This window comes from Parasteatoda tepidariorum, chromosome 4 (genome assembly GCF_982258835.1).
Source record: "Parasteatoda tepidariorum strain Cologne lab strain chromosome 4, Ptep-v5.0, whole genome shotgun sequence".
In the NCBI taxonomy this organism is placed as follows: Eukaryota; Metazoa; Arthropoda; class Arachnida; order Araneae; family Theridiidae; genus Parasteatoda; species Parasteatoda tepidariorum.
The window spans coordinates 41,074,318-41,096,941 of record NC_141758.1 but is presented as its reverse complement, the minus strand read 5'-3'; the positions used below and the strand labels follow the sequence as shown (position 1 = coordinate 41,096,941).

The window sequence follows — 22,624 nt, the reverse complement described above, 5'->3', positions numbered from 1 at the left end:
TCAAAACGCATGTTTTGGAGTTACCTGAATCGGACTGGAAAAAGTGCTTTGAAAATTGGTTCAAACGCATGCAAAAGTGTATTGATCATCATGGAGAATATTTTGAGAAACAATAAAACCGAATTCAATCCTACATATTTGTTTTTTTCATTATTAGGCCAGAAATATAAATAGCAACCCTCGTACAACCAACCTCCATTAACGACCATTTTACTATGGAACAGAGAGTAGTCGCTCTGGAGAGCTTTCACTGTAATATCTTTTGAAAGAAATCTGCTTTTGAAAAAAAAAAATTTGATTTTTCTTTTGTGTGCTCAATAAAATTTCTCAAATTAAAAAAAATAATTGAATAGTTATACGCTCTCGTTCATTTTGCCACTCGTAATTCTTGAAACCTGTTTACAATAATCTCAGTTACTTATCGATAAAAACATCTTTTATTGAAAATATTTTCAGATACTTAGAGTTAAGAAATTTTAACCCTTGAAACCTTTCTGTTTAAGTTAGTTGTTAAGACTTTGCTTGCTTTTTAAGAAGTTAAGAAAAATATTTATGCTAGTACATATACTTTTTTCTCATCATATAGCGCCCGCTGCAACTATTTCGATGCTCAGATAAACGTAGTAAAATATTATATAAAATATCGGATAATTGCTTTTAAGAAATGTAAACCTTGCTTCTAAATACACACATGCTAAAATCAAAAGATAGGCTAAAAATTATACTTTTGTTCTACGGAATTTGGTTTCTTTCTTTCTCAAGTTTTTCAATGTCAAAACAAATATTGTGTTTCGTCTCTAAAGAAGGTTTTTCAGAACAGATCAGTGACGTTATTCTAGCTCTTCTCAAGCGGTTTAGATTCAGACGCAGCACAAGCTAATACTTTCGTTGCTTGCAGAATTATATTTTCTTATACAAAAATTATTATCGAGAATACATATTATACAAAAATTTTTAAACTAAAAAAATTTTATTTTTTTTACAAAATTACTATTTAAGTGATTTAGACTATATTTTCAAAGTCTTTTATTTAAAAAATCCCTTATTTTTCAATCGTTGTCAATAAAAGCTTGTAAGCTAATTATCCACTCTGTTTTCATATTAATTTTTTTCCTTTTGAAAACAAGTCGATAATTTAATAACGAGTAAAAGTATTTTTTTATGAATTAACTTTTCAGAGCCGCTATTGCTCATGGTCGAGTTCACTCGACTTCTAATGAGGTGACCAGGGTTCGAATCCAGATTTTCAGGGTTTTCTTCCCCATGAAGCCCAAAAGAGGGTTAGTTCCATCAAAAAGATGTCCACAAAAGCTAAATAGTTTTTCTTATGCTTATTGCAAAAGATCTTTTGTCTTCTGTGTTAGGTTCAAATTTACAAGAATACATAGCTGAACATTGATAATCGCAAACCCAAAATTTGCGTTGGATGTACAAAGTCGGATATAAAATAAAATTAAAAGAATTTCACAGGAATTTGCGATACATAAAAACGAAAACCACTGCAAACGTTTGCTGGTTGTTGACAATACTGGAGATTTAAATCATGTATCCGTCTATTACAATTGATGTTTCATTTAACATAACGCATTTGTATTGAATAATTTTGATTAAAGAAATGTAAGTTATACACCAAACAAATTAATCCATAAAGATTCCAAATTCTCTAATGAGGGGATAATGGGCAAACACATAAATACTCAACTAATCATAACTCGTTTTTATTATTAAAAAAACTTTTTTTTAAAATTTATTAAACTTATTTCTCAAACAAATATTTAAATTAGTTTTCAAGTTAAGCACAAGTCACAAATTATTTCTATAAATTGTTACACAAGGAAGGGCATCGCAGGGGACAAATTTTTTAGGAAGACAAAATTGAAATACAGATGCAATATTTTCCCTTACATACTGAAAAACATTCTTATATATGCTTATTATCTGCGAAAAGATTACTTTCATCTCTTGTTTTGACTTTTGATGTACTTTAAAACAGAATCAAATTCACCCGAATTTGATTCTGTTGACCAACCAGTTAATCCAATTACCAGTCAATCCAATTACAACGTGCAACAAAATCTATATTTATCGTGAACATTAAGTCAAAATTTGAAGTAAATTGTTCGAGAAATTATACTATTTAGAGATATTGCAAGTGAAAGAAACGTAGTTCTGAGTGAATTGCGTTTAAATTTTTATATGATCAATAAACCATATAAATGTATAAAATTTTGAAACTAACTATATTGTAATCAATACCAGGTTAATAAGATATTTTTTCTCCATCATTTTCAGTAGTCTCAAATGTTAGTCTAGTCCTCTTTCTTCTCAATCATTAGACTCTTCCTACGTTTAAAGAGAAACAGCCAAAATTATGCGACCAACTTCATTGTGAGAATATTATTCGACTGCTTAACCTACATTTATTTGTAATTGTTATAAAACTATCAATAACTCTTTGCAACATCCATTAAAATTTATTACAGATGAAAAAGATGCATTTTCAACTATTCATATTGAAAGTATGATAATTTCTTTTTTCTAATATAATTCAAAAAATTATTTCAATGAAAAAGTTCAAAAGATAATATTTTACTAAAATATTTTGATAGGAGAGAGCAAATCCGTTAATCAACAGAGCGTACGAGTTCACTTGTTCAAACATGTCACATCTCGACACTCTCGACATATTGTGCTCTATCTTTTACATTTTTTAACAAAATCAAATCACAATTTTGGAACAATAATCTTAAAAAAGATGAACAATCAAAGCAAGGTTTAATTTTTTCTTCATTTTTTGAAGATTTTGCTGTATTGTTTTTCTTTGATAGCACAAGTTTAAGAAAAAACAAATTTCTAAAGTCAAATAAGCTAATAGTTTCGGTAAAAAAAATTCCTTTTTACGTCCTTTAATATTAATATGCATAAAATAGTTATCAAACTGCGAGTCTCTTTACGGATTATGTGAAACGTTTCATGTCAGTTTCATGACTCTAATAACTATGTAACAATTAATAAGGACAAATTTATTTTAAGTGTTTAATTATACTTTCGTGTTCAATATGTCTGCATTATAACTTCTCTTAATTAAGTTAAGGTCACTTTTTTATATGAATAATTATTATAAAATACCTTTGAAATTGAAAAGATATACACCCTGAACTAATCTCCGTAACGCCACGCATAATTTGTCAATTTTATTTTAACCTGCGCCTGAAGAGTGACATTATTGTCTTTATTTTTCTACATTCTAAACTACTTTTCAGGAAGTATTTGTTTCGTCCTTCTCAAGGGTGCGGCTTTATTTTGAATTTTTTTAACTGAATATTTTCCTGCTTTTTCCAAACAAGTAGCTCACCAATTTAAGCAATATTGACCTTGTGTCATTTGTATAAATAGGCTGTGTTGAGAGCTTACAATATCACAGAAGTTCTAAGCACTAAACATGATCTCTAAGGTAAGCAAACATATACCCTAAGTATTAAAATTTCGCCTAAGTTTAAGACATTTATGAATTGTATAATTAAACATTTACTTTTAAATGAAAGTAAAAATTACTTATCTATTTCTTTTTAGTAAGCTTTCGGAAACTCTAAAATAATATTTTCCTAGCTAACTTTATCTCAAAAAAGAAAAATATATTTTTTTTATAATTTTTAGTTTATTACTAAATCGAAGAAATTTTAAAAAGTTTTAATGTTTCAAGGTTTTACAGAAGCTTTAAAATACTATTTGTTTTGAAGTTTTAAGGAAAAAAACAAAGAATTTTATAATTATTATAAAATATAAGAAGTTTTTATTGCAAATCATTGTGACACGCAACTTTAAAGAAAATTATCAGCATTATTTATTAAAGCGTTAAAATTAGTAAACATAAAGAAAAATTTGTTTATTTATCATTTTGCGGACAAATTGACTAATGTTGAAAGATGAAAAGCATAAGTTTTATTTAGAAACTAGCATAATCTGCAAAAATAATACATTTATTTATACATAATGAAAAAAACTATTAGTTAATAATTTCACATCATATTTGGTGTGTTCCAAATTCTATTTTTATTTATTTTCTTTTTAATAAATTTCTAATAAAATTTTAATAAATATTTCCTTTTTAATAAACCCTGGTGGCAGAATTTACGGAGTGGACTTGTAGCACTAACTTTATAAATTCTGATTTGTCTGAGTCGTTAGCGTAGTATGACAGAGGCAATTACTACAAAAAAGCATCTAAAGAGCATGTAGCGATATTTGCAAACCTTAAATATGTAAATTACACTTAAAAATTATACTTTTAAAAATTATTCTTAAAAAATTAATGTTTCTTAATCTCAAGTTTTATTTACTGCAATGATTCTAATTCGTTTGAATAAATTCTTATACAGTAAAGTCTGTTATCAAGTTACAGGGAAAAAATCTTTACTTTTTGTTCTTTGTGGTGTACTCTATATTCAGTTTTTAATTTTCAAAAGAAGCAAGTTTTGAGATCTCAGTAATTTCTTCCCAGTTAGTGTTTTGTTTTCTTAAATAGAAAAAATAGTATTAAAATAACCTGCAGATACTGCTATATCCAGTAGTGTTCACTGTCATTGCAATAAATAAAACGGCTTACTTTTCTTATTAAACTGCCTCGATTTTTCAGTGAATGGATCTTTTAAATATCAGTACTGTTCGAAATGCTACATGAAAAATCAATGACGTGAAGAGTTAACTTCTAATACTGATATATAAGGACATTTTCGCAATTTTGTCTTATATATATATTTATTTATAAAACCACTAAATGTTTCAGGTATCCATTCTTCTTGCTGTCTTGGCCGCAGCCAATGCTAGCCTTCTCCTTGCTGGACATGGACACCTAGTCAATACCGGAGTTAGTGCACGACAACAAGTTCAAGATGTAAGTATTTTTCTGATATAAAACTAATTGTTATAAATATATTTATTCGAATTTAAAATATTTATTTAATTCTGTTAGGGACATGGAAATTACGCTTTTGCTTACGACATCAAGGATGGCAAAGGAGCCACCAACTCCAGATCTGAAGTAGGAGATGCTCATGGAAACAAGAAGGGATCATACACTCTCGCTGACATCGATGGACGAGCAAGAAAGGTTGAATACGTTGCTGATGGACATGGATTCAGAGCTGTTGTCAAGACCAACGAACCTGGTACCGCTCACAGTGCACCAGCTGCTGCTGTCATCGCTAGTCCATACGCAGCCCCAGCTGATATCGCACATGCTGCCCCTGCCGTAGTAGGACACGCTGCTGTCATCGCTCCTGCTCATGGTCTTGGATATGGTGCTGGTCTTGGGCATGGAGCAGGTCTTGGATATGGTGCTGGTCTTGGACATGGAGCAGGTCTTGGACATGGAGCAGGTCTTGGATATGGTGCAGGCCTTGGATATGGTGCTGGTCTCGGATATGGAGTCGGTCTTGGATATGGAGGTGTTCTCGGATATGGTGCTGCTTTAGGTTATGGAGTTGGTAAAGGTCTCGGATATGGCTATGGAGGACATTACTAAACGTTTATAACTTAGGTAAGATACATTTTCCCCAATGCATGTTTAAATATTTAATTCTATACTAATTATATCACAAAAAAACTATGAAATAATATTGATTATAACTTTAATAAAACAGATAACTGCACGACTGTTATTTAAGCACAATCACTATAAATTGACTCGCAATTGAAATTCTAATTTTGAACTTATTCTAATTAAAGCAATAGTTTTTATTGTAATGGCTAAGAGTAATTCTTCAAGACAAAACGAAAAATTTTCCTTTTACTATCGCAAATCTTGTTTATCATATACCCTAGATAAGTTTTATTTCTGTAACACACACATATAAAAGTATTTAAAGATGTTGATCTGAAAGCATGTTCTACCTCCTTTTGAAAACATCTGCAATTTTCAGATAATTTAGGGATTTCTCATCATAAACTTTGTTCATTCAGTATACCTATTTGTAATTAGTAAAATATATGAATATATAAAAATAAATATGTTGTTATCAAAATTATAACCAGATTATAAATTATAATCAAATAATATATAATCAAAAATGTGGCAAATGATTCACCAATAAAAAAAATTAAAAACCTTTTTAAAATTTCCATAGCATATCCAAAAATAAAGCTACTCAAATTTTACAGATATCTTAAATATTTGTTCAATAACTAAAGGATAAATGATTTTATGCTAATTATATTCATTTGCATGCATTTTAGCTAAATAAAGACGCAATTCTTTCCCAATAATAATTATAAATAAGGAAGAAATAAAGCATTTTGGCAAAACTTTTTCTACTTACAATATAGTTATCAATTTTATTTATTTATAGGTCACTTTAATGGAGGAGGAAATACGAACAACTTGATTAATAGCTGCATTGTTTACAAGAGTTATCAAATGTCTGTTTCAACATTGCAACTTTCGATTCTCTTCTTATAATGTAACTATTTTCTCTTCCTGTTAAAGCTCAAATTGTAAAGATTTGGATGTCTCATACTTGATACTGGTGATATTGGTGATATGATGTAAATAAATATTTATTTATTTTTATATCTTGTCAATTTTTATATTGATTCGTTTTTTTGTCTAAGCACAAACTTATTTTTTAATTTGAACATTGGATTGAGACAAAAAGAATTGCTATTGACCGGTAACCATTACTAAAGTGAGTGAAAAAGCATCGTCAAAACTAACAGAATAAGGTAAAATTTAACGTGTTTCTGGATCTATGGGAATACCTAAAAGTTCGATAATTTTCACGGATGTCTTTGGTAATTATTTTGGTTAAGTTAACAATCTCTCTCTCTCTCTCTCTCTCTCTCTCTCTCTATATATATATATATATACATATATATATATATATGTGTATATATATATATATATATATATATATATATATATATATATATATATATATATATATACATATATATATATATGTGTATATATATATATAATATATATATATATATATATATATATATATATATATATATATATATATATATATATATATATATATATATATACATATATGTATATATATATATATATATATAATATATATATATATATATATATATATATATATATATATATATATATATATATATATATATATATATATATATATATATATATATATATATATATATATATATATATATATATATATATATATATATATATATATATATATATATATATATATATATATATATATATATATATATATATATATATATATATATATATATATATATATATATATATATATATATAATATGTAATACAGTTTCAGTAATTGTGATATGATTTGGAAATTTTATCGTGAAATCTTAGAGCATGTCACAAGAACCCTTTCTTCGGTTAAATTTACTTTTTAGTTTTGTATTTTGTTTTAAAAAGGTGTGATAAAAAAAAATTTATAATTTTGAAAAGCAGAATTTATTTTAAATCCTTACCATATGAACTGAAAAATTATTAAATGAATGGTATTATTAAATTATTAAATGAATTATTAAATGATTTAAATACTGTTGTATTTCGGTTTTATTAACCAGAATTATGGGTTTTTTCTCACCAGAAACGTCATTGCCATACAGTACGGAGATTCTGCCAATTTTTTTATAAGAATCCTTGAAAATACTTCATACATTTAAGTAATAAATTTACCTTGCATTGCATATCCGTCAGTCATAAAAATTCGGTCGTGAGTCAAACATACCATTTTATAAAAAAAATAGTTTTGGTTTTTTTTTTTTGACAAGAACAATCAAAACTAAAACGCAATAAATCTTTTTTCGCTAAAAATATTGAAGTGTTTGCTGAAAAAATAAAATTCATTTGTTCGATTTGATAATGCACGGAGTACTTTTGATCATAAACAAACTATGGCTTATGTTCAATGCTCTTTTTTAATATTTTTGAGATCCGATATTTTGTGTTTTAAACTTATATTGTTTTCTATAAGGATACATGCTGGTGCTTACAAATTAATAATAATTCAGACTAGCATAAATAAATTATAACGTTTTAGATATAAATATTTCAGAAACTATTGCGCATACTACAGTAAACGTTAAACTAAACTGGAGCAAATCATACATAAAAAATTTCCAGTCAAAAATATTTGTTTTATGGCCATTTCATACACGACAAATATCTTGTCAGTATTGCTTACTAACATTCCGTTGTTTCACGTGGTCAATTTAGTTTCTAATGCTGTTCAAATAATGTTCTTGTATTGTCCGGCATCGATTAATGATCTTGTATTGTCCGGTAAATGTCCGGCATCGATAGTTTAAAAAGCAATATCTTTAAGGCAACCCAATCAAGATATCAAATGTATTGATGGTTTTCATCTGATCAGAGGTTAATCACCTTTTCATCCTAACATTGAAAATGCTCTTTTTGAACCATAGTTACTGCAATAATTTAGAATCCTTTATTTATAGTAGAAATCCTTAATAGTGAAAAACTACCAAATGTCCTGAAAACAATTTACAGATTTTAAGTTTATCGTATAACGAAAAATTGACACATCAAACATTTACAAATGAAAGCAAAACCTTAGCTTATTTTTCTTCAAATTCGTGTATCAATAATTGTAATGAATACATGTAATAATTTTGAAATTATTCATACTTAAAATCCAGCCATTCAACTCTGTATGTATAGCGTTTATACATATAATTATTATTTGTTCTTTTTCAAAAGGTTAGCTAATTAATATTTTAAAAACTAGCATTACTTTTGAGTATTAGCACTGCATGAATGTAACGTTAATACTTTTAAAAAAGTCAAATCGAGTTGAAAAAAATGAGATAAATTGTACAAAGATAAATTGCACATTAGAAGATAATTAGATAAAGTGCACAAAGAATCTAGATTTATTTTCTAAATATTTATCGAGTTTTAAAAGAACAACTTTTATAAAATTTCGATTCCGGATACCTATTTTACACATAATATGTATTTTCCCATGCAAAATTAAATTCTTTAAAATGATGTAAGAAATTTTATATCTTGCAAATTCTCCTTGCAAAATAAAATAGAAATATTTAGTGAAAATTATCTTTTGCGTGGTTAACAAAATCTTTGGTTAAACAAAATTTATATTTATATGCAAACATTTGTCGAAATATAGTAAAATACGCAAAAGGTAAAATGAACATGAAGGGATCCAAACTTTGGGGGGCTTTCTGGACCAAACTATTTGGACCATATTTCCCAGATTGTGACTAACCCCTTTTCCTTGGGGATCAGATATCCGAATTCATCGGGAAATTTTTTTTATTTATATTTTTAAAAAAGTACCTTTTAGTGTCTGATATCGTAACTTAAAAAATCGTCTACTTTTATTAATTATTATATTTAAAATCACCCCTTTGAGTCATTAAGATTGAGTCCTCGAATGTGAAGATCCGATCCTTAGATCAAAAGTTATTCAGGGTGGTCCGTTTTTATAGCTGTGAGCAAAAAATTTCTGTAAGCTTTAAAAGTTCTCCAGATACAGCGAAATACGCAGAACGTAAAATTATTATTAAGGGGTCCAAACTTTAAACAGTTCTCCTGATCAAACAATTATTTGTGACCATTGTTCCCAAATTGCGGCTACCTGAAATGCAAATCCAGCGGAAAAAAAGGTATGTTTATTCAGTGAAAGTATGCTTTTGCGTCGGATTTTGTAACTTGAGTTATGGTCTGCGCTTATTTATAAGTATATTTTAGATCACCTCTATAAACCGTCAAAATTAAATCCTAGAACTTGAAGTTCCGATCATTAGTTCAAAAGTAATCATGAGCGGTCTTTTTCTTGCCGTCTTATTTTGTTCTTATTCTTGCGCATTAAGCAAACTCATTGATTTATTAACTGCTATCTCTAATTTTTTAAATGCTTCCATTCCTCCACAAAAAATGTATGATAACAATTTAAATTACATAATACATTTTCAGTAATCGTATAAGAGCTTTAAAGCTATTTTTAAAAGAATTTACTTCATAGAAACTGCTGGTTGAGAAGTTATCGTGTCTATTAAAAAAATCTTTTCTTTTTTTTAAATGGTTTAATCTAACATTAAAAACATAAATTCAAAATAAAATGCCCTAAAATTCTGCAGTTAGAAAAAACGTTAAAATTAAGCTAATGAATAGAACTCGTTCTGAATTTTTTTTATATAACTTCACATCCCTACTCTGCTAGGTCTTAAAAATTAAGTGTTGAAAGGAACAGGAAGGCTATTAGTCTTCGTATCGTTCTGCAGTTAGAAAAAACGTTAAAATTAAGCTAATGAATAGAACTCGTTCTGAATTTTTTTTATATAACTTCACATCCCTACTCTGCTAGGTCTTAAAAATTAAGTGTTGAAAGGAACAGGAAGGCTATTAGTCTTCGTATCGTTCTGCAGTTAGAAAAAACGTTAAAATTAAGCTAATGAATAGAACTCGTTCTGAATTTTTTTTATATAACTTCACATCCCTACTCTGCTAGGTCTTAAAAATTAAGTGTTGAAAGGAACAGGAAGGCTATTAGTCTTCGTATCGTTCTGCAGTTAGAAAAAACGTTAAAATTAAGCTAATGAATAGAACTCGTTCTGAATTTTTTTTATATAACTTCACATCCCTACTCTGCTAGGTCTTAAAAATTAAGTGTTGAAAGGAACAGGAAGGCTATTAGTCTTCGTATCGTTCTGCAGTTAGAAAAAACGTTAAAATTAAGCTAATGAATAGAACTCGTTCTGAATTTTTTTTATGTAACTTCACATCCCTACTCTGCTAGGTCTTAAAAATTAAGTGTTGAAAGGAACAGGAAGGCTATTAGTCTTCGTATCGTTCTGCAGTTAGAAAAAACGTTAAAATTAAGCTAATGAATAGAACTCGTTCTGAATTTTTTTTATATAACTTCACATCCCTACTCTGCTAGGTCTTAAAAATTAAGTGTTGAAAGGAACAGGAAGGCTATTAGTCTTCGTATCGTTCTGCAGTTAGAAAAAACGTTAAAATTAAGCTAATGAATAGAACTCGTTCTGAATTTTTTTTATATAACTTCACATCCCTACTCTGCTAGGTCTTAAAAATTAAGTGTTGAAAGGAACAGGAAGGCTATTAGTCTTCGTATCGTTCTGCAGTTAGAAAAAACGTTAAAATTAAGCTAATGAATAGAACTCGTTCTGAATTTTTTTTATATAACTTCACATCCCTACTCTGCTAGGTCTTAAAAATTAAGTGTTGAAAGGAACAGGAAGGCTATTAGTCTTCGTATCGTTCTGCAGTTAGAAAAAACGTTAAAATTAAGCTAATGAATAGAACTCGTTCTGAATTTTTTTTATATAACTTCACATCCCTACTCTGCTAGGTCTTAAAAATTAAGTGTTGAAAGGAACAGGAAGGCTATTAGTCTTCGTATCGTTCTGCAGTTAGAAAAAACGTTAAAATTAAGCTAATGAATAGAACTCGTTCTGAATTTTTTTTATATAACTTCACATCCCTACTCTGCTAGGTCTTAAAAATTAAGTGTTGAAAGGAACAGGAAGGCTATTAGTCTTCGTATCGTTCTGCAGTTAGAAAAAACGTTAAAATTAAGCTAATGAATAGAACTCGTTCTGAATTTTTTTTATATAACTTCACATCCCTACTCTGCTAGGTCTTAAAAATTAAGTGTTGAAAAATTGGCTTATGCATTAACTTTTGAGGCTTAATTAATAAAAAATATTAAGCTGTAACTTCTTTATAATTTATGCTATACTTTAACAATAAAATCAATAAAGTAACGCAGGATTAGATTTTCAGAACCCATTAACCCTTTAAATCCAACTAACCCAACACACTATATTTTAAAACATATATCAATTGGTAATAGTACTAGAGGACGGGTAGAGCTTTAATAACATGACAATTAACCCGCATTTGTTTACATGAAAAGGAAAACAACGAAAACCTCGCATGGTTAGCCCGATGTCAAAAGGATTTTATTTTACTTTATAACCGTCGTTGAACAGCAGACACAATTTTGAGTTTAAGATTATCGATGTTCAACTCTGTAGCCTTGTAATTTTGACCGCAATCCGGTAGACAAAAAAACTCCAGGATCAAATATTGAGAGAGAAATTTTGACTTTGTGGAGGATTTTTCAATGGAACTACCGCATTTGCCTCATGGAGGGGAAAACTCTGAAAACCTACCACAGTTAACACGACGCGAGGGGAATTCTAACCCATGATCCGTCTACCACTGAGGACACTTTGCATCAGTACTGAGGTCGGTGCGATCCGGGTGTAGAATTCGTATCGATTGTCATCGCTTGAACTTGAACCCATTCACCTCTTTATCTTAGGTTTTATAATAAACCTTTTTCAGAGTCAAACGCAGAATAATTCTATGTATTGACAATGAAGCAATGTACTTCTTTATAAAACCGAAAATCTATGCCTATTTTGTGGCTTTTCCATTCAAGTTATGAATCTTAAATTTGACATGATGTTAAAAGTAAATGTAAAACCAAATTAACTAATATTTTCTGATAATTTGCGGAAAGATAACTTTTTGCTTTATATAATTTGAAATTCTTAAGTTTTTCAATCATATATCAATTTATCTTAAGTCATCTAATCTAAAATTCGATTTCTCAGATACTATTCCACCGATTTCAAATTTTGAATTTTGTATTTTTCACATGGATTTATCTTTGGATAAAAGTATCTCATAATTATGTGCAAAAATTTTTCTATTCACTTAAATAGTTCTCGAAATAGTGCGAAATACGCAAAAAGTAAAATTAACGTTAAGGGGTTCAAACATTGGTTCGGGGGGGGGACCATATTTCCAAGAATACGGCTACCCCCATATCTTGGAGGGTCGAAACCCGAATCCGTTGTAAGAAATTGTATGTTTATTCAAAGAAAGTCTCTGATTTCGTAATTTAAAATATCGTCTGCATATTTAATTAGCATAATTGATGTCACCCCCCCCCCTCGAACCATTAAGGTAAAATCATTAGATCAAAAGTTACTCAAGGTGGTTCGTTTTCTTTTTTTATTATTATTATAACTATGTGCAGTAAATAGGTCCATTATTACAGTTGTGTACATTATTTTTATAAAGTATTCAGTGAAAAAGCTACAGTTCAGTTTCTTTTTATGCTACCTCTGAGCCTACATCAAACCAGTGCATTTCACTGTTAGATGCTTCTTGACATTGTTTAAACTAAACTTCTTTTTCTTTTAGGAAATACTTTTCAAATCAAAACACTAAAATAATTCTTTAAAAATATTTTAAGATAGAGAAATGGGTTTGAATTAAAATTATGATCAATTTATAAAATGCTTCCAACAGTTCTAATAACCAAAAGGTACAAATATCTATAATGCTTTTTAATTCTTAAAATTTTTCCAATAGATTCAATAGGTATATGTTTTATTATACAATAACTGAAGAAGAAGATATACATTTTTAATAATATTTTTAAACGTAACAAAAACAAAAAATAAAAAAACATTGCTCCTAAATAAATGATATTATGCACTATGACCAAGTTGAGTGAACTTAGATCTAATGATTGGATTCTCACGTACTGGGACTCAAACTTTATGATTCGAGGACCTGATCTTAAATATTTTAAGTAGTTAGTACGAAATCAGACACAAAAACACAATCTTTCTGAATAAACATGCCTTTTTTCGATGATTTTAAACGTTTTGCCCTCAGAATAGGGAAGGGGGTAGCTACAATCAAGAAAATATGGTCCCAATAGTTTGGCCAGGTTAGCTCTTGAAAGTTCAGAGACCTTAATGTTAATTTTACTTTAACATTTTGAACATTTTTGAGCATTTTAAACGAATAAAATAAAATTGCCCACAATTAAAATTCGTTTATTCTAACATAATTCAGTGCAAAAAGTAATTTTCAGTAATTATTTTTATTTGTTACTATTTTATTCAATAATAGTCAAGAACATAATTTTTAAGTTATTTTTAAGAATGCAATTTTGCATTTCAAAATACATAATTTGAATGAAATCGGACAAATATTTCCTGAGAAATCAAATTGTAAATAAAGTCGTAGATTTAAAATTCGATTTTTCGGAGCTATTCGACTGTTTTTATTCAATTTTTTTATTCAGACACTTAAAATAACATTCCTTAAAATTATATAAATAATCTTGTACCTCACACTGTTAACATTTTCATTCTGAAATTATGGTACAATAGCTGGCAGCTGCCTGTCCATCCTATTAACCGTACAGTTTACGATAAAGAACATTTTTTTCCTTTATGGTGTTGAAACCATTTACAGAAAGTATGGTTATAAAACCATGAATAAAAAACTATATGGTTTTTTAACCGTTTACAGCCATCATTTTCAAAAATATAAAAAAAGTTAATTATTTAACTAGACATAGGAGCTCGGCTTTTCGTAAGGTATTGAGCACTGGAGAGTGTCAGATACCGTGTTGAAGGGAATGGAGAAATTATTGTAGTGGACTCGAACTCCAGTTCTGCCGGTCATGAGATTGACGGCTAGTCCCGCTCGGCTGTAATATGAACGCAGTTGCAAAGAACTAAGCAGCTTCATTAGGTGGTTCTAGTTGGCACGATAAAATTCTGGCTGTTTAACCGTATTAGGTGAAAGCAGTTAGTAAACAGTTTTTCTCAAACTTAACAGTTTGATTACTATTTCATTTACAATTATTTCACTGTTTTGATTAAATATGGTAAAATAACCATTCAATAAATTGTTATTTAGAAATTTTTCCGAGAAAATTTTAACGGTGTAAAATTCAAATTTATTTCGACTGTTATTAAACTACTATAAAATAATAAAAATCCTTATTAAAAATTAGTTTTTGCATGAAATTATCTTTGAGTAAACGATTCTTATAATTGCGGGCAAAATTGTCTGATTTCTTTAAAAAATTCTCGAGACAGGGTGAAATGCACAAAAATTGAAACTAACATATGGCGTCAAGAGAAAACAACTCAGAAAAAAACAGCAAAATATAAGTGTATTTTTGTGTCTGATTTTGTAGCTTAAAATATTGTCTGCTCTAAATAATCAGCATATTTTTTAGGCTCTTAAACCATAAAGATTGTATGTCAGTAAGCCAAAACTACTACAATCTAACAAAAGATCTTAAGGTAGTTTACTTTTTAGCGAACTGTACAAGTGTTGATTCATTTTGATTGTATATGAAGAAATTTAACTTATGTACCGAACAAGTTAAGCTAAAGTTCTTTAATGAAGGGATAGTGTGCAACCATATATAAATTCAAATAAATTATAACTCTTTTTTTTAAAAAAATCAGAGTAAGAAAAAGATAAAAAATTATTTTAAAATATTTCAAAAATTCTTCTATATTTATATTTTCTTGAAGAAATATTTAAATTTGCTTTCAAATTTTGCACAGGTCGCAAATTATTTCCACAATATAAATTGTTTCACAAGCAAGGGCATCACGGGGGTCCAATTTTTTAGGAGGGTGAAAATAAAATAAAGACGCAAAATTTCTCTAACATACTGAAAAGAATTCTTAAAATAGCTTGATATCTGAGAAAAATTTATTTTCATCTCTTTCTTATTTTTACATTTGAGGAACTTAAAAAAAAAAATTTTTTTGTGACTGAAACATTGAGGGAGGGCATATACCCACCATCCGACCCCAACCCCCCACTAAAGACTCCCACATAAACAGGAACTGTCTTAATCTGGTTCATTTTATAAAATAATAAAACATTTAAACGGAAAAGTATAATACATGACTGAGTTTTTTAATTAATCGAATCTATGATTGTAATAATATGAAAATCCATTTCTATTATTAATAATTGAGTGTATAACTTCGAATTGTCTTTTTGAATGAAATGAAAATTATCAAAATTTCTTTTATTTGTTTATAATAATCAAAATTATCAACGTTTTTTCAAAGGCATTTTCTCAACACAATAGATTTTTCTACAGTAATTTTACAAGATGACAAGATTTTAAAAGTAATATTAACAGAAAAAAATATGCTCATACAACAATTTTCTGATTTTAACGACACCTTTAACATTTTTTTTTTTACAATCAAAGATAAAACAAATAAGAGATTAACCTAGTTTTTTAACTTCATGAAATTATTATTATTTTTTAAAATGACTGCAACATAACAGGGATCTTTTTTGTTATTTCCATAACCAATTATGTTAAAATGAATGTGACAGTTACTTACGTTTCAATGTCTTATAACACGCTTATGAATGTTTAATTACTTGAAGTAAGGTCATTTTCCTGACATTCCAATAATTCCAATTCAATACCTTTCCCACAAAGAATCGAAAGATATACACCCAAAATCCACTTCCGTAATGTTACACATAATTTTTTTTATTTTATTTTTATCAGAACCTGAACCAGGCTATTATTGTTTTTAATTTCTTGATTTTATTCTACCTTTCAAGATTTTATCAGTTAAATTTCGACCTTCTCAAGGGTGCGGCTTCTTTTTATTCTATTTTTTATTCTACTTCTTTTTTCCAAACAGGTAGTTCACCAAACTTATTGAAAGTGACCTTGTATCTTTCATATATATATACGCTGAAGTGTGAACAGACAGTATTGAAGAATTATAAATATTCTCTACAAGTTTCAACATGATATCTAAGGTAAATAATGCTTATTCTTGTTTTAAAATTTGATTAAATATTAAACTGACTATTTTTTTATTTACTCGTTTTTAAAATTATTTAATGCTGGGAATTAACTTGATTCAATCAGTATTAACGAATAGAAATCGAATTAGATTAAAAGTTGCTTCAATTTTTTTTTAGATTTTAAGGAAGTTTGAAATTTGTGTTTTAAATGCTAGCCTAAAAACTTTAGCTGTATTAGTTAAATATTTCTTGCGAAATGCTAAATTCAAACTGTTATAAGAAGAATTATTTCAAAAATTAGCACATTACCTCTGCTAACTGCATGTTCATATAATAGATTTAACATGAACTATGAAAATAGTTTTTTTTAACCAACTCTAAATTTAAAATTTTTAGGTATTATTCAGGAACATAAAGGTATTATAATGAAAATAAAAGTATTATAGAGATATACTTATTCCTATTAATAAAAGCATAGTGTTACATAGAATTATGTAAAACAGATAGTTTTAAAACATTTATCCTTCCTAAATACATAGTTTATAATTAATTGCCTATAATAAATGTAATATCCTATGCAAATTTTGTTCTAAGTATAATTATTTATATGAAAAAGGTGAAATCATGAAAAAGAGGACAAATTTAAGAGATATTTCTAGAATGCTTTAAAATCTAAATAAGTTTCACATTTTAATCACAAAAATTATATGAAGTAAAGAATTCTGACAAAATTAGCGTAAGGATATTTTGGTAAAATGAAATCTTAATTCTTGGTAATATATCCGAAATATATTATATTTAAAATAATCACTTGATAATTTTGCTATTTCCATGGTGTAGGTTTATAGAACTTTCTAGTCTGTTAAATAATAGTTCTTATCGCCATTAATTCGTTATTCATTCAGTGAAAAATACAAATAGTTAACCGAAAAGTAAATTTAATTTAAAAAAGGTTTTTATGTCATGCTCTAAGGTATCATGATAAAATTACAAAATTTCATAACATCCAAATTTCATATAAAACCATTTTATATATTGCTAATTTTACCAAAATTATTCCCTCGGTAGAAGTTACCGAGATTTTTGATGTTCTCACACAGCCAGAAACAAGGTATATTTTACCATATTCTTGTAGTTTTTACTATACTTTTTTTTCAGCGTAGTTTATAAATTTAAGGCATAATAATTAAATATTTTTAATGTTAGATTGAAAGATTGTTAGATTGAAACTGGCATAAAAAAGGAGGGTACAAATTAATGTGTATAAGTTAAACAAATTATTAAAATTAATATGAACAATTGAACATTAAAATAGCAGAAAGCAGTGCTTTAACCACGGGTTACAATCAACGAATATTATTTTGTTTAACAAATTAATGTTTTTTTTTATGACATGGATGACATTCGGATTTTATAAATAAAATATTTTTATTCAAATTATTCATAAGTGGAACTTGAAATCACAAAGAGGCAAGTAACTTTGAAAGATACTTCAGTAATAATTTAAAATTTGTGTCACATTTAAATCCCAAATGTCATAATTTAAACTTTACGAACAATAACTAAATACTTTTAAATTGAGATAATGAATTGAATGGTACTACATTATATAAATTACTAGAAACTACATCACATAAATTATTAACAATATATATTATATAACCCTTGGAATTAAGGTATCTTTTTTGCACATCTATAAAAATAACATCTATTCTTAACTAAGACCAAGGAGTTGTATGATTTTATATATAGTATTTACGGATTAAAATTTAAATTTAAATCTATATCGGAGGAATTTTTTTCTGAAAGAATATAGATAGTTTTTTTTCTCAATATCATGTATTTGTACGTTATTCTTTCGTTTACAAAGTTTTTAACGTGAATAGACTTGATTCTAGTCGAAAATTTATGTTTTCGTTGAAAGTAGGATAATAAAAATTTTTTTTTTGATCTAATGATCGGATCTTCACGTTTCAGAGCTCATTCTTAACGGTTCGAAGTAGTGACCTCAAATATGCTAATTTACTAGTGCAGACAATATTTTAAGTTACGAAATCAGACAAATAAACGTACTTTTTCTGAATACACAATTTTAAAAGAAACGTGCAAATACTCATTTTAATTTAATAAAGTTCTTTTAAAAATTTCTATAGATTCACAAACATTAGAAACGTTAAATAATTTTATAATTAGTTCTTGTAAGTAAAATATAAAAGAGTGAAACTATTTATTTAGGTATCCATCATTTTCGCTGTCTTTGCCGCAGCTAATGCCAGCGTTCTCCTCGCTGGACATGGACATCTAGTCAATACTGGCATCAGTGCAAGAAATCAAGTTCAAGATGTAAGAATACATTTACTGTTTCTGATCTAATTCTTTTGAAACAAAAATATCTTTATCAGAGTCTAACATATGAATTACAATACATTAGGGCCATGGCAACTATGCATTTGCATACGACATCAAAGATGGCAAAGGAGCCACCAACTCCAGATCTGAAGTAGGAGATGCTCATGGAAACAAGAAGGGATCATACACTCTCGCTGACATCGATGGACGAGCAAGAAAGGTTGAATACGTTGCTGATGGACATGGATTCAGAGCTGTTGTCAAGACCAACGAACCAGGTACCGCTCACAGTGCACCAGCAGCTGCCGTCATAGCTAGTCCATACGCAGCTCCTGCCGATATCGCCCACGCAGCACCTGCCGTAGTTGGACATGCTGCTGTCGTCGCTCCTGCTCATGGTCTTGGATATGGTGCTGGTCTTGGACATGGAGCAAGTCTTGGATATGGTGCTGGTCTTGGATATGGTGCAGGTCTTGGATATGGTGCAGGTCTTGGACATGAAGCAGGTCTTGGATATGGTGCAGGTCTTGGACACGGAGTTGCTCTGGGACATGGAGTTGGTCTCGGATATGGAGTAGGTCTCGGACATGGAGTTGGTCTTGGACATGGAGCCGGTCTTGGATATGGTGTTGGTCTTGGGCATGGTGCTCTTTTAGGACATGGAGCACATTATTAAAAACTTATCTTAGAATTTTAAAGGTTGGTTGTAAATTAGTTCACTTTATTTGAACCATTTTTATCAGAAGTTTTAATTAAAAAAGAAATTTATGAAATGATTGCATGAAATTTATATAAAAAAAACAAATTTGCATGCACTAACAAGCAATGCATAACTAAAAAGGCATCGATGCATGCATTCTAATCATTTAATTTATTTAATTACTATGCTTTACCGTAATATTACATATAAGAGAGTTTAAAGACTAATGTATTTTTTAAATAATTTTTCATTCATAAAACTTTTTAGTTTCGCTTATATTTTAACAAATAATTGTCCCACTGTGATCTTCTTTATTTTAATGCTATTTTTATCGCATATTGTTTTAGGCCCACGATTGCTACATCTTGGAAGACATAATTTTTATATAATATTCTAATGACAAATTTTAATGCTATAGTTATCGCTTTAGTTGCGAAGAACCGGAAATTGAACGCGATTTGCCACACATGTTTGTGTTAGTTTTTTTTTTATTTTATTATTATAAACTTATCTGTGCTGTAAAATATTTTCTTTCGAAATACTTGCTTTAGACTTAAATGAAAAACTTCATGATTACTATGGTAGATAAGGGTAAGTTTAATAAGACCTGGTAGGAAGATAAAATAAGGATCTGATGCTTTTGACTATTATCAATTTAGAAAACACACAAAACTAGGTGAAGACATTCTCCATGCTATTTTTATTTGAAGATGAATAACTGTGTAGTTTTAAAAAAAAATTTCTATTGACGCCAGTTTGTGGAAAATTTAATTGGCGGAAAATATTTTGGTAAAATTACTGTAATGCGTAGTGTTGACTTAATTTCTAGTTAACATAATTCTGGTTATTAAAACCTAACTATACGGCAAACCATTTATGAGCTAATTTTTCCGTTTGGTGGTAACAGTTTACCCGAAATTCTAGTTTTTGAAATCATAGCTCTTATTACCAAGCATTTTATGAAAAATACAAAACTGAAAAATAAATTTAACCGAGTAAAATAGCAAATTTTAACATATTCTGGTAGTTCTGACGATACTTTTTTTCTCAGTGTAGCATCACCGGGAAGCTATAAAAAACTTTCCTTTATACTCCATTCAAAATCTCTAGAAAATTTTATACATTGCTTCATATGTCGAGTATAGATATATGAAATCTGTAGCACAGCAGTTGAACAAAATCCATGTTTTATTTGTGATTTCTGATCTCAAATCTGATCGACCATATTAATTTGAGATAAGTTATAAATATATTTCATTCAAAATTACTGATGTTTTACAATTTTTAAACTCCTTTAACTTTCTCAGTTGAAGAGGGTTATTATGTTAATTTAGTTCATTTAGGAGAAAACATATAGTTTTCTTTATTTCTACATATTCACGGTTTTCTCGAATCAGGTTGGTACTGGCGTACCACCAATAACATTGAATTCTTAAGTACTATAATTTGATTTGAATCCTTAGTTATTACTACTCGTAATTTGGTAAATATGTTAATATAGTTCTCCTTTATTTGTTTTCGGAAAAATTTTAAATCACTTAAAATTTTGTGCTATATACATTTTTACAGATTACAATGGAATAGGAGAATTATATTAAAACCGATTACGAGTTGTAATAAATGTTTTGCATCATAATTAATTTGTCTATGCTCATTTACCTTTGAAAACTAAAAGATATTGCTTTATTTATAAAATCATTGCAATTTAGTTTATTTTTTCTTTTCATTTCCCATTTTAATAGGTCACCATGATAAAGCAGAAAAAATGAGAACACATTTCCAACAAATGAAGCCAAACTTCTGTTTCAAAATTATTACTCCATTCTATATTCTGCTAAATGGACTCTATTATAATTAATTTCTGATCACATCCAACCTGCATAATTTTGTCAACATATTTGTTACATTATTGTATTTTGTAAATAAATTATTTATTACTTATTTTTACCAATTTAGGAATCATTTTTTATTGCCTACACAAACGCAAACTGATTATTGAAAAATTAAGCGTCACCGATATTTCTCAATTTTTTTATTGTTTTAGATCAAGTAATAATAATAAATTAATAATAATAATAAAATAATAATGATAAATTAATAATAATAAATTAATTTATAATAATTTAATAATAATTATTATCCAATAATAATTAATTCAAAGAAGAGAAACTTGTCATTTGTTTAAGAATTTTATGAAAATGTTAAAAATCGTGGAAACATCAGACGGTTATGATATAGAGTTAAAAGTTTAAGGGGTTGAGCGACTATTTTTTGGAACATATTTAGAACCCAAAATATAGTTCATTTCTTCTAATTTTTCACATTAAATTGGCTGGACTTGAAATTAATATTAACTGTTGTAAATTTCTTATATTTTGTAAATTTTGTAGAAAAAAATTAAATTAGTTTTTTTTTGTTTTTGTTTCTGTAGTTACTTGCTTACACACATGATATCTTAAAAGTGTATTAACGTTTTGCTTACGGCTGGTATAACTCGTTAACCAAAATGGCGGGCTTTATCATATCAAGCGCCGTAAGCAAAATTTTAATATAGTCTGCTAAACTTAAAATTTATCCATTTGAAACTTATTACGAGATTTAATGATTTTTAAATTTGTTTTTTTAACCTATAATATTTCACCTAAAATTCGCATAGGAACAGAAGACTAAAATTTATCAAATATTTAAATTTTTCAGTAGAAAATAAAGTATCGTTTGTCTAAATTGTGGAACGAAAAATTATGAGTAAAAAGATTTATTTCCCTCATTTAAGTAGCTTAGTTGAACTTTTCACTCAATCATAAAAATATAGTTTTGAAAAATAATTAATGAAAATTTAAATTTCAAAAAAAGAACAACTAATTAGAATTTTAAATATTTCATTTATCGGTTGAAGCTGTGTCTTTTTAAAGTGGAAAAAATCAAAA

The 22,624-nt window shown here is 28.1% G+C and overlaps 2 protein-coding genes across 5 annotated transcripts; both read left to right on the top strand.

Annotated features, from left to right (window-relative positions):
- Window positions 1-3,417: 3,417 nt before the first annotated feature.
- LOC122271839 (uncharacterized) lies at window positions 3,418-6,566 on the top strand. 4 transcript variants are annotated; one of them, XM_087160984.1, is made up of 6 exons: window positions 3,418-3,454; window positions 4,787-4,894; window positions 4,973-5,288; window positions 5,325-5,360; window positions 5,397-5,539; window positions 6,348-6,566. In XM_087160984.1, exons 1-5 carry the CDS (start codon window positions 3,443-3,445, stop codon window positions 5,522-5,524), a joined length of 600 nt encoding a protein of 199 aa, XP_087017110.1. In that variant the 5' UTR covers window positions 3,418-3,442; the 3' UTR covers window positions 5,525-5,539; window positions 6,348-6,566. The 4 variants fall into 4 exon arrangements, with proteins under 4 accessions (XP_087017110.1, XP_087017109.1, XP_087017108.1 ...); XM_087160983.1 differs by lacking the exon at window positions 5,325-5,360 and having other exon boundaries at window positions 4,973-5,306; window positions 5,361-5,539; XM_087160982.1 differs by having other exon boundaries at window positions 4,973-5,360.
- Window positions 6,567-16,535: 9,969 nt separating this feature from the next.
- On the top strand, window positions 16,536-21,648 carry LOC122271838 (uncharacterized). Its single transcript, XM_043054399.3, has 4 exons — window positions 16,536-16,660; window positions 18,884-18,991; window positions 19,080-19,696; window positions 21,440-21,648. Exons 1-3 carry the CDS (start codon window positions 16,649-16,651, stop codon window positions 19,671-19,673), a joined length of 714 nt encoding a protein of 237 aa, XP_042910333.1. The 5' UTR covers window positions 16,536-16,648; the 3' UTR covers window positions 19,674-19,696; window positions 21,440-21,648.
- The last annotated feature ends 976 nt before the right edge of the window (window positions 21,649-22,624 follow it).

What these genes read in the sequence shown, in the direction of transcription:
- LOC122271838 (XM_043054399.3), top strand. An exon ending in CAAGAAATCAAGTTCAAGAT is followed by an intron (nt 18,992 to 19,079) that starts GTAAGAATACAT and finishes ACAATACATTAG; the next exon opens with GGCCATGGCAACTATGCATT.
- LOC122271839 (XM_043054400.3), top strand. An exon ending in CACGACAACAAGTTCAAGAT is followed by an intron (nt 4,895 to 4,972) that starts GTAAGTATTTTT and finishes TAATTCTGTTAG; the next exon opens with GGACATGGAAATTACGCTTT.